Source organism: Hyperolius riggenbachi, chromosome 3 (genome assembly GCF_040937935.1).
Source record: "Hyperolius riggenbachi isolate aHypRig1 chromosome 3, aHypRig1.pri, whole genome shotgun sequence".
NCBI classification, from domain to species: Eukaryota; Metazoa; Chordata; class Amphibia; order Anura; family Hyperoliidae; genus Hyperolius; species Hyperolius riggenbachi.
In genome coordinates, this window is record NC_090648.1 from 160764871 (window position 1) to 160783940 (window position 19070).

The following is a 19070-nucleotide window of genomic DNA, read 5'->3' on the forward strand; positions in this document are numbered from 1 at the left end:
CAATTTAGCGTTCAATGTGATTTCTGCCCTTAAAACGCTACTTTGTGTTAAATCCAGATTTTTCCCCGGGACTTTTGGCATCCATCCCACTCATCCATGCAAAAACTCAGATGTTAGACCCCTTGAAACATCTTTTCCATCACTTTTCTGGCCAGCATAAGTGTTTCTAGTTTTCAAAGTTCGCCTCCCCATTGAAGTCTATTGTGGTTCGCGAAAGTTCGCGCAAACCAAACTTTTGCGGAAGTTTGCAAACCCAGTTCGCGAACCTAAAATCGGAGGTTCGGACAATCTCTAATTTTCATTAACTCCAACACTTCCTTCTCTCAAGCTGTATCAGAGATAAATTAAACACACCTGGCCCTGCTGTTTCATGCTGGAATGGTGCTGAGTGAGTGTGAGCCCAGCAGAGACTATTCTTTCTTCGCCAATTTAAGAAGTTCGGTATGGCTCTTAGGGTCCTCCTACTCCCCCACTATCAAATCCGTAATTTGTTCATCCATCCTGGTCTGGTATACCATCTCCTCCGCTAGTGGCAGGATAATCAGATCAGCTGATTACTGGGAATCCCCTTTCCCCAGTATACCTCCTCTGTAACACCAGACTGTGGTCCAGAGCACCGAGGATGGCCAATGGATGGTCAATGACCCCTCACACCCAGGTTTCAGTTCTTCAGTCACCTCTTATCAGGCTGGAGGTTTCTCTATCAGGACCTCGGGACATAGAAACACTTTTTCCCCCCCCCCGTTGTCAAAGCTCATAAACTCTCTACACTCCCTACCCCCTCCAGGGTCCATCACCTATCCTTTTCCCCCTTAGGCTGCAATCCGCCGTGGTGTGCATTCATGGCTGCTGTTATTAACAAAACTGCTTAGTTACAATGTCTCTTGCCTATACGCCCACTGCTACTGTTAGTGTGCACTATCTACCACCTCCTTTGTGATCTGTATACTCCTTGTATGTGCCAAAATTAATTCCGGGCATGACCTAGACATGCTTTATTAACAAATAAAATTGATTGTGATTCAAACTGTTGTTGTCAGCACTTGGATTGGGGGAGTTTTGCATCTCTTCTTTTGTTTTACATGCTTGGGAGCTATCCAGCCATTGTTCACAATTTTGCTACTATGCACAGGAAAGGCTTGGAAAATAAGTATTACCCAGCTCCCACCATCCCCAAGTCTTTTGTCCACTTTGCAGACTGGGCAGGCTGAGATTGGCCTGGAAGGTGGTCTCAAAAAAGTTGGTATAAATCTGTCCGAGATTATTTCACCATATTGTCTTCACAGTAGTTTTAGAACTGCTGGTTATTCGTCTGGCAGTTCAGCCTCCAGCCGGCTGCCGGCCAAAAAATGCCATTCAGCAGCAATTACTTGCAGCAGGATGTCAGCATTTGTTAACACCATGGCATTGCCTGGCAGTAAAAAACCTCATGTCACGTCTGAGGATGGCAACTGCCATGCTCTGATGCAACTCTATGAGGGCCGCCTGTCCCCCATTCATTTTATTCCATTTACCAATTTTCAGGAGGGTTATGGGCATGTCATACTGACTCCAAAATAGTGTTGCTCGTAGCAACCAAATAGATATTCTGTCCTCCATTTCCTAAGGCAGAAAATTTACTTGTCCTTTATTTTTTTCTGCGCTTTTTTCTGCATGTGTTTTCTGCACATCAAGTGTTTTTCTATGCAGAAAAATGCGCACATTTTTCACAGCAGCTGATGTAATTGATAGAGAAAACTGACAAAGGCCTCTTGCACACTGCAAGTGATTCCGATTCAGATTCCGCTTTTTAATCAGTTTTTACATCCGATTCAGATTCCGATTTGCAGTTTTCTCCCTGCACACTGCAAATCGGAATCTGAATCGGATGTAAAAACTGATTAAAAAGCGGAATCTGAAGAACTGGGCCTGGACCCCCCCTCTCACTACTTTGGACAGCCAAAACAAAGAGACCTTCAGGTGCGAAATTATCTTTCTGGGCGGGAAAAACTCTCACCATATGGGACAAACTACACAAAACCTACAATCTTACCACCAGGCCCAGCCCTCTCACCCCACTGCTAGACAACCCTGACTTCAAAACAGGTCTAGGATCCCCATCAATCCTAGGAAACAATAGATCAGAATGGCCACAAATTAGACACTACCTAACTCAACACGGTGTTAAAAACATGACTGAATGGCCCATTACAATCCCCAACTACAAACCCACATGGCTCACCAAATTCCAGCTAGACAAATTTTATAACTCACTACACCCTAAATCAAACATCCACAGGTCCCTGACACCCTTTGAGAACCTCTGTTCACAATCAGAGCGGGTAGAACACGCCCTATCTAAATTATACAACTTACTCATTGCCAGAGGGTCTGAGCAACATCTTCAAAAAATCACAGATACATGGGACAGAGACCTGGGTACCCCCCTTCCTGCTGGGACCTGGGAGAAAATTTTCATACTCTCCCACAAACTCTCCATCTCCACCAAGCACCAGGAAAGAAACTACAGGATATTCTCAAGATGGTACAGGGACCCAGAACGACTGAGCAAATTCCAACCCACCACCCCTGATCTCTGCTGGAGATGCAACAGTCATAAGGGAACGTACCTACATATATGGTGGGAATGTAGTAAATTACAACACTTCTGGACTAAAGTATTTGAGTTACATAAAGAAATGTACCTTACCCCCATCTCTCCATCCCCAGCAGTGGCCTTGTTATCCGCTCTATCTGGCTCATTTTTTACTATCAAAAGTTCTGTGTTCAGATTCATTCTTACTGCAGCCAGAACCCTGATAACCAGAAAATTGTGCTCCACTGACATCCCCACAGTCACTGACCTTTGTTCAAATTTGAACGAACTAATGAGAATGGATGAGCTTTGCCTAACAGCTCAAGGCAGACAAGAAAAGTTTGTACATAGATGGGCCATATGGGTAGATTACAGGGAGTCAGATAAGACCAAATCATTCCTAAAAGCATCGGAAGAGCATATGAGGGCTCCTACTAACTAATCGTGTCCATGGGTAGTGTATGCATTACTAGTTACCTCCATACTTATCTACAATCATGGCACCATACTCAAAGAAAGTGATAGACCCATATGAATCATCCTTTATCTGTGTGGAAATGTGAAAATCAATCGCATCAGTTATAATGTATCATGGGCCATTGCCATATTCCCTTTGTTTTATGTTGGTTATGTACCCCCTCTTCTTCCTCACCTCCTATTCCCCCAATACCATCCCCTCCCCATGTACCCCACACCCTCACCCCCCCCCCTTCACCCTCCCCCCCTCATACCTTTGCCTCATCGGGTAGATAAATCTACATCTATGTGATCTTTGCACGCAATGTAAGAAGTATATTTCTCATGACATCGTTATTGTCTGTAAGTCAAACTGCCTTCTACCAAAATGAGCAAAGTTTTGTCTGTATGCATTAAAATTTCAATAAAAGCTCAGAAACTACTAGATGAACCCTTAAACTACGTGTCCCTTAGCTCTCCCTTATGGGGTAACCCCAATCTTTCTGAACTACAGACACTGCCCGACATCACTTTCTGGCACACACATAATGTCAAATATATAGCTCAACTGTATGATAATGGGGCCTTTAAAGATTTCAATTTACTTCGTTCAGAATTCGGCCTACCTAAACACGCCCTTTTCCGATATTTCCAATTACGACATGCTTTAAAGGCACAGATTGGACTAAAAGGGGTATGCCTTGAACCCTCGGAACTTGAAAAAGTCCTCCTTAAAAAAGACCACACAAAACAAATATCCACTTTATATAACTTTTTAACTACCCATGGAAATGCCAGGAGGGTTTCAGCCACCAGAAATCGATGGTCGGTTCTCGACCCCAACGTATCCCAAGAGCATGCCGAAAGCTTCAATAAAGATATCATTGCCTCATATGATAAAATTATAAATATTAAATGGCTCCACCAAGTCTACTACACACCATTAAAACTAGCTAAAATGAGTTCCTCGTATGACGATAGTTGTTTTAAGTGCAAGGCCCCCCATGCTGATTTTCTCCACTGCATATGGAGCTGCCCCTTAGTTAATAAGTACTGTAAATCTGTTACACACTTTTTGTGTGATACTATACAACTACCAGTGATCCTAGATGTACAGCTATGCTTGTTGGGAATTTCGGGTGATCTGCCCTGCAGCAAAAATCAATCAATCCTTATCAAAATTCTTTTATTTTATGCCAGAAAAGCCATAACCTTGAAATGGAAACTACCATCAGTTCCCACTATAAGAGATTGGAAAAAACTAGTAAACTCAGCGCTCCCACTATACAAGCTCACATACCAATCACGAAATCAATTCAAAAAATTTGACAAAGTCTGGTATAGGTGGGTAAATGCTGCGGAAACTACGATCCCTAATCTTGACATAATCATAGCTGTTCAGGATCTTCAATGGGTTTAATGATGACTATAGATATATTTCTATGTACTATTACCTTTTCATTGTACTGATCATCAGCGATTTGTGCAAGTGGTGAGAAACTGTAATCTTGTTCTGAAAAATATTTGGGACCTGTTGTACTGTCGAATTTAACCGTATATTGATTATAGTAACTATTTACATGTATGCTGGATTGGCCTTTCTTTTCTCTTCTATGTTTTTCTTTTTTCTTTCTTTGATCTTGATGTTTTTTTGTTCTCTGTACTTTAAACAATAAAAAAATTCTCTTTGAAAAAAAAAAAATTCAATAAAAACTTATTTTCCCAAAAAAAAAGCGGAATCTGAATCGGAATCACTTGCAGTGTGCAAGAGGCCTCAATGTGCAGAATTATCCTGCAGGATGTCATTTTTTTTTCTGCGCGCGGAAAACGCAAGTGTGATCCTGCCCATTGATTAACATAAGTTCTCAGTTTTTCTGTGCAGAAAACGCGCACGAAAAAAGTCAAGTGTGTTCCCCACCCTACCTGCACTAAACTTATAACATCCAGTATTTCCCGAAATTCACGTTTTGAACAACATGTTGATTTCTTACATTCCCTAGCCTTTACCTCCATTCTTTACCTACATACAGCAACTGTAGTCGTGTCCAGTATAGTGCATGCATTGTGACAGAGCTAGCCATGTGTTCCTGATTATGATTTATTCAGCCTGTATAAACAATTTTATACTCCAGCCAAGTGACAGTGTAAGCTGATATTGAGTGTGACAAGCACATTATCACATGCAGATTAATGCTGATCAGGCAGGTCAGGAAGTCCATGTTACATACACAGTAAACAGGGCTATACCTTCATGAGGTTAATACAGTTACAGCTTCTTTGTTTCTTCTTTGTCATTACATGAGAGCCACATATTATTTTGTTGTACTGTGGATGGTGTGTGAACTGAGCCATTGCTATGGAAACATCAGCAACAGCTAATGTAATGTGAATCTGTTTCACATCAGGCAGGATGTTTGGGCAGATTAAAGGACAACTATCCCAAAAAATAGTAAAATGTAAAATATACACATATAAAATGTACATTTTTCCCCAGTGTAAGATTCACTATAAATTACTTTTCTGTCACATACAGAAAGCCGTAAAAATCTGACAGATTTTAGACTAGTATCAAGAAGAAAAAGGAGTGTGCACCTTCCTTCTATAACAATCTATTTATTGCAAGTGAACATCCATTGCGTGGTTATCAGAGTTGACAATCAAAAAGTTGCATACCTTGATTGCAGCTATGATGGTTGCTGACGGTGGAGGTGGGAGTGAGGGGATGGTGTGGGCCTAGCGACGGCCTTTTCACGTCCGACCGGACGCTTGGTCATGCAGCGTGATAACCACGCAATGGATGTTCACTTGCAATAAATAGATTGTTATAGACGGAAGGTGCACACTCCTTTTTCTTCTTGATACAAGATTTGAACACTTCCTTCTACAATATATAGTGGAGCACACGTCTAGCAACTTCTGGGAACCGAGAGCTGGCTGCTGGGTTAACATTGGCCACCATATACACCTCCTCCACGTAATCAAGGTCATGCTTAAAGAGAATCGGTACTGTCAAATTCTTACAATAAAAAGCATACCATTCTATTCATTATGTTCTCCTGTGCCCCTCTGTGCTGTTTCTGCCACTCCCTGCAGCAATCCAGGCTGGTAATTGCCATTTTTATGCAGTGTTTAAAAACAAAAGACATAGCAAGTGATAGGCTGAGAGTAGCTCAGTGTGTGAGTCATACAGAGTGTGCAGGGGGCCTGGAGAGGGTGTGTATAGCTTCTATCCAATCACAAGCAGCACAGCACATTCCAGCCTGACTGCCTGAGCTCGACAGACCCGACAGAGGAGAGAAGATTAGATCATACAGGGAGTGCAGAATTATTAGGCAAGTTGTATTTTTGAGGAATAATTTTATTATTGAACAACAACCATGTTCTCAATGAACCCAAAAAACTCAAATAAATTAATATCAACGCTGAATATTTTTGAAAGTAGTTTTTAGTTTGTTTTTAGTTTTAGCTATTTTAGGGGGATATCTGTGTGTGCAGGTGACTATTACTGTCCATAATTATTAGGCAACTTAACAAAAAACAAATATATACCCATTTCAATTATTTATTTTTACCAGTGAAACCAATATAACATCTCAACATTCACAAATATGCATTTCTGACATTCAAAAACAACATTCAAAAACAAAACAAAAACAAATCAGTGACCAATATAGCCACCTTTCTTTGCAAGGACACTCAAAAGCCTGCCATCCATGGATTCTGTCAGTGTTTTGATCTGTTCACCATCAACATTGCGTGCAGCAGAAACCACAGCCTCCCAGACACTGTTCAGAGAGGTGTACTGTTTTCCCTCCTTGTAAATCTCACATTTTATGATGGACCACAGGTTCAATGGGGTTCAGATCTGGTGAACAAGGAGGCCATGTCATTAGTTTTTCTTTTTTTATACCCTTTCTTGCCAGCTGTGGAGTACTTGAACGCGTGTGATGGAGCATCGTCCTGCATGAAAATCATGTTTTTCTTGAAGGATGCAGACTTCTTTCTGTACCACTGCTTGAAGAAGGTGTCTTCCAGAAACTGGCAGTAGGACTGGAAGTTGAGATTGACTCCATCCTCAACCCGAAAAGGCCCACAAAAAAACCCACAAGCTCATCTTTGATGATACCAGCCCAAACCAGCACTCCACCTCCACCTTGCTGGCGTCTGAGTCGGACTGGAGCTCTCTGCCCTTTACCAATCCAGCCACGGGCCCATCCATCTGGCCCATCAAGACTCTCATTTCATCAGTCCATAAAACCTTAGAAAAGGCAGTCTTGAGATATTTCTTTGCCCAGTCTTGACGTTTCAGCTTGTGTGTCTTGTTCAGTGGTGGTCGTCTTTCAGCCTTTCTTACCTTGGCCATGTCTCTGAGTATTGCACACCTTGTGCTTGTGGGCACTCCAGTGATGTTGCAGCTCTGAAATATGGCCAAACTGGTGGCAAGTGGCATCTTGGCAGCTGCACGCTTGACTTCTCTCAGTTCATGGGCAGTTATTTTGCACTTGGGCTTTTCCACATGCTTCTTGTGGCCCTGTTGACTATTTTGAATGAAACGCTTGATTGTTCGATGGTCACACTTCAGAAGCTTTGCAATTTTAAGAGTGCTGCATCCCTCTGCAATATATCTCACTATTTTTGACTTTTCTGAGCCTGTCAAGTCCTTCTTTTGACCCATTTTGCCACAGAAAAGAAAGTTGCCTAATAATTATACACACCTGATATAGGGTGTTGATGTCATTAGACCACACCCCTTGTCATTACAGAGATGCACATCACCTAATATGCTTAATTGGTAGTAGGCTTTCAAGCCTATACAGCTTGGAGTAAGACAACATGCATAAAGAGGATGATGTAGTCAAAATACTCATTTGCCTAATAATTCTGCACTCCCTGTATAACACAGCCACTGTGCAACTAGGAAAGGCTGCAGTAAGACAGAGCACATTAGAACAGCTATAGGAACTTATAGGATAGAAGTAATAAGGCTCAAAATTTTGTTACAATGTCTCTTTAAAGGGGAAGTGCCACACTACCCTTTCTTTTCTTGAACATACAGATTTTAGACTAGTCCATCTCCTCATGGGGAATTCTTAGTAATATCTTTATTTTTTTAAAAAGCTCTCCCTGAAAAGGATCTATACACATATGGCACCCAGTCTCCCTCTCATATTTAAAAGTTGGACTGAGCAACTGCAGTCCAGAAAATGCTTTTGTAAATAAAGAAATAACTGAGAATTCCCATGAGAAGATGAAAAAGTCCAAAACCTGACAGATCTGTCAGATTTTCACTACCCATTTTAAGGGACAACGACAAACCAAAAAGATAATTTCTAGTATATTTTGCTCTGGTAGAGCATTTTTTTTTGTGATAGCTGTCCTTAAAGGACTCCCGGGGTGAAATAAAAAGCAATCTTTATTTACCTGGGGCTTCTTCCAGCCCCTATATGTCTTCTGAGTCCCTCTAAGGAGGTGAAAAACGATTGTACGATTGAAAAGGAATGTAAAAAATTGTATAGTGTGTGGCCACATTGAGGCAGTGTTTCCAGCTATATTTTATTATATTATAAGCATATAAGCAAAATAACTATTCAGCATTTAGTTGCAACTTTTCAGCGGTGAGTAAACAGCACGGCGGGGGGTTTGGGGGGCACAGTGGAGGCACATATAGAGGCACATAGGGGCAGTGGGGGACACTGGAGACACAAAGTGGCACACCAGAGGCACAGGGGGCAGAAGGGGACACTAGAGGAATGGGGGGGAGGGGGGCATAGTGTTCCAACTTACATACAAATTAAACTTAAGAACAAACCTATCATCCCTTTGTTAACTGGGAACTACCCGTGATATATATATATATATATATATATATATATATATATATATATATATATATATATATATATATATTCTCATTCTATTATTGTGCTTCTTCTTTTTTTTTTTGAGAGAGAGGGGGCATAGTGTTCTGACATATACATTTAATTTGAGATCAAACCTATTGTCCCTATCTTGTTTGTTGCCTGGTGACTACCTGTGTTCTAATATTCTGCTTTCTGTCCAAGATATCCTTTATATCATTTGTAGAGTACTTTTGATTTAAAATGTTCCCATAGCTCAGTTAGTAACAACAGCTTCTTCAAGAGCACAACTAGGTGGGCATCCAGCAGCATTAACTGTGTTACCAGTAAATTTGACAGATCAGCGGTGCTAAACGTTGTACAGTAAGATCTTGAGAGTTACATGATCCTCCTCAGCTGCGTATCCTTTTCTCAATGGATTAGATGTTACTTGGACAAGCCATGAAAGCCTGTATGCTGCATCTCTAAATAGCAGCTTGGTCTAAATCCCTTTCCTTATTCTGGACCCTATACTGGTGTCCTTTTAATTCCTGCAAATGTTCCAGACTTATTGCTAGGTTTCCCACATGGTTTGTCTACGTGGTAAAAGATATCATATTTATAGTAATATAATCATTTTAATTGTTTTGAATTACTTAGATTAGCAAACCAGACTGTCAACCACAATAAAACACACTTCACATGAATCAGTAGGGAGCATGACAACATTATTATAACAAGTGGGTTGTTATGTTATGTAAAAGTGACTTCAGTCTCATCAATAGGACTTGCTGGCTTCCCGGGGACACGAGCACTGTTATGTCTTATAGCTTATACCAAATCTCTAGCTAATGCACAAACATATAAGGCTAGGTAGGTGCACAGCTGGACATTGCGTTCCCTGTAAAGCTGGAAAGCAACGCAATGGGATAGTCTGCTCATCAACTAACTGCTGCATCACATATGTTACACGTGATGTCTGTACAGCGCTCCCTCCCCACAGTCATATATCCACAAGTTGATCACACAAAGTTCCACACTCTGCCACTTTTTCCAATCTCTGCCAGAAATGAATACTCTCACCAATGTGTAGAGGCTGATTTGCCACAGATCAGCTAAATGCGTATTTCAGATGAACTCCAAGTCAGCTTCCCTCACACTGGCACCTCAACTTTGGTTCCACTTGTTCCTCAGAAAGAAAGTTTAGACATAGTGTAAAAATGTAATTTTAAGGTGCTCCAAACATGCGATCGCAAGTGCACCTTTGCACCATATGTGTTCCCCACTCCGTGTGCCCGTACTATTCCCTTCACCGGATAATTTGGGAGAAATTCCTGCTCACCAGATCTCTATGCTGCCCCGTCACAGACCAGCAAGCACTCGCATGGATGCAATCACGTCAATTATCCATTCACAGGTTTCCAGTATCCCTTGCCTTAGGTTTACCTCAGAGAGAGAAAAGGCCAACGTACATAGCGTGAATCTGTTACAGTCCACAATGACTCTAAGCTTTATATAGCGCAGATTGCATACACCTCTTCACAGTGAACGACCTCCACACTTAGTGCCCGTGTTTACAACTGCCACCAAACAAACAGGTACCCCTAACCGCTCACCAGATATCTTGCTGACCTCACATGGACCAGCACTCAGCGCTTTTTGGTGTCAGTTTAGGAGCTTTCATCCAGATGTGACATGTAATACCTGCAGGGCTAATAAATAACTCTCATAGCGTAATACCGTCTTTATTCCATCATAAAAGATTAAAAGTTACACTCACATTTAGTAAAATAGTATGCGCATATCATAAAACCATTTGGACGTCCTCACCGCCGCTCAGCAAGCGTCTTCCTGTCTGCCGCTTAAAGCCACGCCCTACCGGTTTCGTCAGAATGACTCATCAGGGGCTAACTGCTGCATCACATACAGTCAATAAAAAGTATGCTTCTTTGTCACTGTTAACAGAGCGCTGGGATGCTGCATGCCATTATAGTGCAATGCATGCGCCACATTGTAAACTTTGCATAACGGTATCATTGTAACGTGGAAAGACGCTTTACAAAGCGCCTAGTATGCCACACTGCAAAACCCCAATGTGAATGTAGCCTAAGACACTTGTAAAAAATGGAGGATGCTTTCAAAAATATTTTTTTTTGTTTATCAATTAACAGTCTTTAAAGTGCATTAAGAGAAAAAAAAATTAAATAATTCAGTATGTGATATTGCCAGCCCTTGCCTTTAGAACAGCATTTATACACATATGGATATCTTTAAAAAGCATGCTTGAAATGACACGTGACATGATTGTACAAACATGTGTATACCGTCCCAATCATACATAGAACTACGGTAGTCTGTGTTCCTTTTTTCCCCTTTTTTTCTCACAGGAGGAAGTGATAAGAATTCAGGGCTATACATTACAAGTTCACTATGGTTAGACTTGGTTTGGACTGTAATGTAAAGCTAGATACACAGAATAAATGACACTTGGCTGAGGTGGCTGTTAAGGACCATCAGGATGAGAATGTAGTGTGTGTACTGGCAAGCTGGATCTTTAGCAACAATGATGCTCCGACTGACTCCTGAGTGCATTGTTTGCCTCCTCACCTCTGTTGTGCGCCACGTGTTGTCCCTCTTCCATAGCAACTGATGCATCACTAGCCTCTAGGCCCTGAACAATAATTGTAAATGTGAACCCTGCTCACCCAGCTGTCCTTTCACTGATAACTAATTACAGGCCACAAAACTTTTGCAGTGAAAAACTTCTAAGTTCAGAGAACAGATAAAAAAGGTCAATAGTTCAAGTTTTCTCTGTAAGAGCTGTAAAACATTACAAAACTGTCTTCATTCACAAGTGAAATGAACATAACACTGGGTGGCTATTACACCATGTACTCCATGACCATGAACACACATCCTTACAAAAGTATCCTAACCTCCTGACAATGTAAACTAACCTTTTACTGCCCTGTGTCTTACACCTAATTCTCCTACTCTGTAAGCCTAACCTTAACCCACAATTCTAATTGATACTTAACTTAAGTTTAATTCAGTATGCAGTGCTTAAGCTATATAATAGCTGATATTCTGTGCCAAATCATTGCAGCTAGGGCTGCTAACATGGTTCAGTTAATCCTAACCTCCTGACAATGTAAACTAACCTTTTACTGCCCTGTGTCTTACACCTAATTCTGCTACTCTGTAAGCCTAACCTTAACCCACAATTCTAATTTATACTTAATTTAAGTTTAATTCAGTATGCAGTGCTTAAGCTATACAATAGCTGATATTCTGTGCCAAATCATTGCAGCTAGGGCTGCTAACCTGGTTCAGCATTTTAGCATTACATACCTGGAATTGTGTGCCAGACCAGTTATAGGCTGCAAATTATAATTAGCTAGTGCAGCCTTTCTCTATCACTGAGCAGCAGTTATAGCATAGCTGGCACTAAAAGGACTTGCTTCAACACCAGCACGTGTACAGTTTACATAAACATACATAAACACTGTCTGCTGAGGAATTTCTTGGATATATACTTTTACTGCTGTTTATGTCACTTAAGAACAGATTTCTCTTCACTGTCTGTTCTCCAAGCTAGTCTATAGTGTATTAACAGACACTAAGGTCAACAATTCAAATAAAATGGAGACTGTTTCAAAGGTCTCAGGTATAGCATTAATATTAACTTGGAGTTTCTATGGAGAATCTACCAGAGAAACAGTTATACTATCAGTAGTATCAGCAGCAATGGTGGTTTCTCCAATTAAGCCGTGGAGAGTCCATACAGGAGGCAGGTAACCAGAACTCTGGGTATCCCTGGTAAGGGAAATTAGAAGAAATCTTCACAATATGGATTGGTTACTGAAAGGCTAGATCACACTGATTGATTGTACTGTCCTGCTCAGGGCTGGATTTAGCATAAGGCACTGTAGGCACATGCCTACAGGTGCCTGATGATGGAGAGGCGGTTCAATGCCCTCCCCTAGTGCCTCCCTCACTCCTTCCCTATACAGAGTGCCAAGCAGAGTGTAAATGAGAGGTTACTCATCCAGACAAGATCTCCCTTCAGTTGGGGGCACCACTAACTACTTAATATTGAGAGTACCTCTGGCTATGGCCTAATGCTAAAGGACACCTGTAGCTACCTATGACAGGCAAGAGAAGTAAAGGAGAAGTGACAGCACACTTGTGGTGCAGTTTCGTGGGGGTTTGTAGGTTCATGCAGGGAGAAGTGTAGGGTTTCAAGACATCTGTGCCTATAGGCTCTTGTGATGTAAATCCGGGGCCTGGTCCTGCTCTTCATTGTACAACAGAAAGCATGAGCAAGAACAGTTTTGGGAGAAAGGGTTAATTTGCCTGTATGCCGCAGCGATCAATGCTACACTCTATCATCTGCTACTTGACAGCCAGAAGTTCTGCTATAAAGAAGGATGTGTCGGAAGGATGGAGTGCAGCATGGAGCACTGCAGAAAGAGGTGGTCATACAGGTAAATTAGTCCTCTCTGCTGTGGCCCTGGCCTCAGACACAAGCGGTTACATGCAGAAATATCAAAGCTAGTATTCATTGAAATGGTACCTGATCATAATGGTGAAGTGAGAAAACAAACAGCAGGAATCAGCAATGCTGGATACATTATGATACATTTCTGAGTTCCTTCAGTATTACATCAGAAATAACACATAGCACAGCACAGAGCAGTGCTTTTCAGTGCTGCGAGATTTGGGCGCAGCCGTTGCCACCATAGACTATAAAGGGAATCACATCCACAGTGGCTCTCAGTGAGAAACGTCAGCTCAGTCAGAAGACAGAGCTGAAGTTGCTTAACAAACACAATAATTTGGCCTCCAGCAATCGCTGGAATCCGAATTATATCATTCCCCCACTATCCATGGCGGCCTGGAGGGGGAATAGTAATTAATACAGCCTGGACTTGTGCAGAACTAGGATCAGCCATATACCGGCTGTATCCTGCGCCCAAGTCTACCAGCGCCGATTTCAAATGTATGCGCACAGCAACCTGTGGCACAATATGTATATATATTAAAGCGGTATTGTCACCATAAAAATCAAATTTAACAGCAACTGGTCTGAGTGTATTAAGTGATAAAGATGCTAATCTTGTATTCAAAACTTTCAAAACTGTTTCTGCTGTTATGGTTTGTAGTTATCACATACTTTAGGAGCACTGGCCCTAATGCCAAACAGTGCCGAAGAGTTGAATGCTGGGAGTTCTTTTCATCTATAATATATTCCTCCACTTCCATTTATTTCCCTGCCTAGCTGCTTATCATAAAAACCCTCTGCTCAATTGTGTTTACAAGCAAGGCTGAGGTTTCTCAGTGATTGTATGTGTAAATAAAAAAAAGACGGTGCAGTTGTTAGTATACACCTCAGTGGGAGTGTCTGAAGGCTCTGGGAGGAGGGCAGCTAATGAATACACAATGAGCAAGAGAAGGGAGGGGGGAAAACAAGAGTCAGGGAGGATATGATGTAAGCATTAGCTTGGCAAGATGGCCACTGCCTAGAATAGGATTTTCTGCTTTTCCTTTATAAAATTCACAGGAATCATTACGTGGATAGCACAATACATCTGTTATGTAAGTAGAAGTAGTATTTATCTACTTATATATGTGTTTTTTTATTTCTAGGTTAGCATGGGTGTCGCTTGTTCTTTAAATATGAGAGATCTAACTCTTCCCCACTCTCTCAAAAGCTATTTAGCTGGAGTTTTACTTTAGACCTTTAATTATCACATTATACACAGCTGGATGGGAGCAGAAACAGGAAGCAGAAGTAAACATTTTATTATGCACTGCCACATCGGAGATCATCTGTGCTTAGTGCAGATGGCTGATTTTTTTTACCGCCACAAGAGTTAAACCAGCGGCTGTCTGGAAAAAAACACCTGCATGTAGTAAACCTGGAGAGATGTTTAAATAAACGGTTTCTTGAACAGACCATAAGAAATTGATTACCAGAAGTTATAAACGGAATCATAGGAGAAACATTTAATCATTTTTTTTCCCCTCACAGAAGACATAAGGGTAACACAGATGCGTGTCCCATAAGGTAAATCTAATGTGTCTATTCTCTTCTTGTGACAGACTTCGGAGGAGAAAGATGAAACCCTGAATATCCTGAGTGTATTAAGTGAATTGCTGTCTGCTGGTAAGTGACCACACTGCATTAGTATTTTATTGCAGCTTATGTTCTTGGAAATGATAGGGCTATAAAAAGGGTATTGCTTTCTATGAGAAGTGACTATACAAAGCATACAGCAGATAATGAGACCAATATGGGTGTTTTTTTCCCATCTGGAAGTTAAAAAATGAGTTCTGACTGAAAGCATGAGAGGAAGAGGAAAGCAGCGGGGAGCTGACAACATTGCTGACCTGGGACATCTTAACCTTAGCTACCAAACTGATTTCTGCTTGATTTCAGTCATTTAAGACATGTGTCTTAAACTGATCCTCAGAGCAGAAAAACATTTTTTTTAAAGCACTCCAACCACAGTTTAAACTGCATTTAACCTGCTGGGCGGTCTGGACGAGCTCAGCTCGTCCAGTACCGCCGGAGCCTGCCGCTCAGGCCCTGCTGGGCCGATTTGGCTCAAATAAAAAGCAGCACACGCAGCCGGCACTTTGCCAGCCGCGTGTGCTGCCTGATCGCCGCCGCTCTGCGGCGATCCGCCGCGAGCAGCGGCGAAAGAGGGTCCCCCCAGCCGCCTGAGCCCAGCGTAGCCGGAACAAAAAGTTCCGGCCAGCGCTAAGGGCTGGATCGGAGGCGGCTGACGTCAGGACGTCGGCTGACGTCGATGACGTCACTCCGCTCGTCGCTATGGCGACGATGTAAGCAAAACAAGGAAGGCCGCTCATTGCGGCCTTCCTTGTTTATTCTGGGCGCCGGAGGCGATCGGAAGAACGCCTCCGGAGCGCCCTCTAGTGGGCTTTCATGCAGCCAACTTTCAGTTGGCTGCATGAAATAGTTTTTTTTTTATTAAAAAAAAACCCTCCCGCAGCCTGCCTGGCGATCTTAATAGAACGCCAGGCAGGTTAAATTGCTTCTCATTCTTTTTGAAGGTCATGTTACTATAGTGAGGACAATTCATACAGCGTCTTAGATCATCTTGTTCCATGCAGCTGCAGAAAGATGAATTCTTCACGCCAAGCAATTGGCTTCAATGGCTTGGCAGCGCTGGAACTTAAAGGGGTTGTGGGTTGATTACTGCTTACTGTAAAGGAACTCTTTGATGACACATAGCAGATCATACAAAATTATTCTGTATACAACCGGCGGCAGGGCCGGATTTGTACTCTTTAAGGCTCCCTGCACACTGCAAATCCGTTTTGAGATCCCGATTCCATTTCCTATTCCGATTTTCAACTCCGATATTCCCTGAATGCAATCAACAGAAAAACGGAGGAAAAAACGCAGCATACAGTAACGATTAAAAATCAGAATCGGATGTAAAAAACAATTAAAAATCGGAATCGGAAACGCATGCAGTGTGCAGTGAGCCTACTGTCCAAGGCCACTGTCACCAGCTCCCCACCTTCAGTATAGTTAGTGAGATGACCGCTCTCCCCCTTTACTCTAGTATAGGTAGCCTGATTACCCCCCCTCCAGTATAGGTAGCCAGATGATCCCTCCCCCTTTCCTCTAGTATAGGTCCCTTCCAGTATAGGTAGCCAGATGAGACTCTTATTCCCTCCCTATCCACCTCCCCTCCGTTCAGTATCGGTAGCCAGCACGCCCCCGCACCGCAGCAGCCATTAGTGTCGCTTAATTCTCCACTTGTCTCCAGTGCAGAGGCTTCCTCTTCCCCTCCGTTAGAGACGCCAGTTGAAGGGACAGATGCACAGTTGCAGCTGAAGGAGATGGAGGGGAAGAGGGAGCTTCTACGCTGGAGACAAGTGGAGATGTGAGTGACTGTCAGCTGCTATTCCACTTCCTCCACTTGCAACTCTGCAATGCTGTCCGAGTCTGATAGTGGAAGACACTTTTCCATTACCCCTCTTCCACCACCGTGTGGCGCAGCGCCACAGTCACAGTCACTCACATCTGCAGCACATGTGATAAATTTAGAAATGTAAATCAGGGGTAAGGTAAGATTTTAACAAATACTGTCTAAGTCATTTAAAAATGATTATTGTAAAATATATGCCATTTTTAAAAATGATGTTTACAGCAAAGTGTCCCTATAAGATGTAATTCCACTGTCACTAATAGAAAACAGTCCACCCCAGATCAGTTACATTTATTGTAAGTACATTTTTTGTGGCAATAATATATTCCATATTTGTTTTTGTAATGAGAGGAGAATTGTCCTTAAAAAGGAAGGACCCCATTCCTCCTGAAAACTTTCTGCACAGTGTACACAGAATGATTAAAGCCCGGCTCTTGTAGTTGTATATTGGAAGCTTGTCAGGAACAGATAAGAGGAGACCTTCAGATTCCCCCATTAGCAGATGGACTAGTCCAAAAGCTGCCAGAGAGAGGTTTAGATACAGATCAATAATACCTACTGTAATCAAAATCTACATTGTAAATCATTCATTAAAAGTGAAATGTACTCCTAGATAGTTGAATATCTTGTATGTATGTGTTCACATATATATTAGGCTGTACTTCTTTTTATCATAGTCATCCTTTAAATGTACTAACGAATTCACAAGATATTTTGTAGATTTTTTACTGGATTATGCAAGAATTCACTCTGTCATGTTGTCACTGAAGGTACACATCGACGGATTCATTATATGATATCCAAAGGAGGAAGTGAAGCCTTACTCCAAACACTGGTAAATCTGTCAAGAACAGAATCCCTCGACTACAGCCTCCTTTTACCCCTTCTCGAATTGATGGTCAAGGTAGGCCAACGAGGTACTGTATCTGTGGGATTCATCATTTCAGTCATCAGTGCAGTTATTGAACTTTTACAGTTGTGAACAAGTAGATGTGTGGCGTACACAGAAAGATAAACCGTGGTACAGATATTTTCTGGATAGATCATCTTATCTGCAATTGTGTTTTTGCAGCTAATTCCGATGTGTGTCTCTACAACATTATATTGTTTGTGATCATCGCTGAACTAGAGACAAGAGCTTTCTGTTAGATGCAAGTGTCAGTGCTCACTGACAGGCCACCAAGTGTCAGCGATCATTGACATCTGTATCTCCAGTGCAATCTCTCTGGTATATACTTGTTGACAAAACATGCCTCGCAGTGTTAAGTGCAGAAAAACACAGAGGACTCTGGTCACAATATTGAGAGCTTGTCAGACTGCTTTCTCTGTTCTCCTTCAAGTACAGGCTGGAGTGTATTCCCTTAATAGAGGTGTTAGATGAAAGAAAGAGATACAATTTTGTACATATATGTGTGCCAGTATATTGCAAGTGGGTGGACATTGACCTTAAATGATACCAGAACTTCCCTCATTCTCCTCCGTCTCCCTCTTTTCTCTAATAAATGCCCTGCAGCTACTTCCTGCTCTGTCCGGTCGGGCATTAGTGTGCAGATGCTGGCCTGGCTGTGCACTTCCTTGATCATGCGCCCGCGTCTGGGAGGCTATGTGTATGATGAAGTCATGATGTCATGCGCATATGCCAATCATCCAAAGCATTAAAACCCCCCGCCTATTATTGTGTAAAGTCACCCTTCTTCCATCACCTGGATTCCGTGATAGGGAAATATGTGAAACTGGGGTCAGTAAAGGTGCCAGCCACCTCCATGGGCACCTTCCTAGGCACCTGCTTAAGTTGCCTATTGGATTATTTGGCTCTGGTTCTGACCAGTTCTGATTAAGGTCTGGTGCCATTTGGTATCTGGCACCAAGTTATTAGCACCATATCCTAATGTGATCAAGTCTTGTCAGTTGCAAACTGGAGTGTCCATGGATCTGTAAATAAATTAACACAGGCTGAAAAAGATGCCTGTTATTTTGGCTAGCAGAATAGTTCACATTTGAATTTAAATTGGCTATTCACTCATTTCCTCAAGTTCTGCAATGACTAGTTGATAATATTTGCATCTTCAGAATCTGCGACCATTTGAAATGCAGTCCATTATGTTCTATGATCTCGACCTGCCCTATTACAGGGTTCTCACACCAGCAAAAATCACATAATAAGAGGCAGCAGCCTCTTTTCGGTTCGCGTAGCGGGTTCGCGAACTTCCGCGAAAGTTTGGTTCGTGCAAACTT

At 42.0% G+C, this 19070-nt stretch overlaps 1 protein-coding gene across 3 annotated transcripts in view; it reads left to right on the forward strand.

The window, feature by feature from the left end:
- AGBL1 (AGBL carboxypeptidase 1) overlaps positions 1-19070 on the forward strand; it is an 830430-nt gene that overhangs the window by 52219 nt on the left and 759141 nt on the right. For all 3 annotated transcript variants that reach the window (XM_068275162.1, XM_068275160.1, XM_068275161.1), the window contains exons 2-3: positions 14974-15037; positions 17606-17752. In XM_068275162.1, the coding sequence (XP_068131263.1) occupies positions 14974-15037; positions 17606-17752 (211 nt within the window). The remainder of the gene's footprint in view (positions 1-14973; positions 15038-17605; positions 17753-19070) is intronic.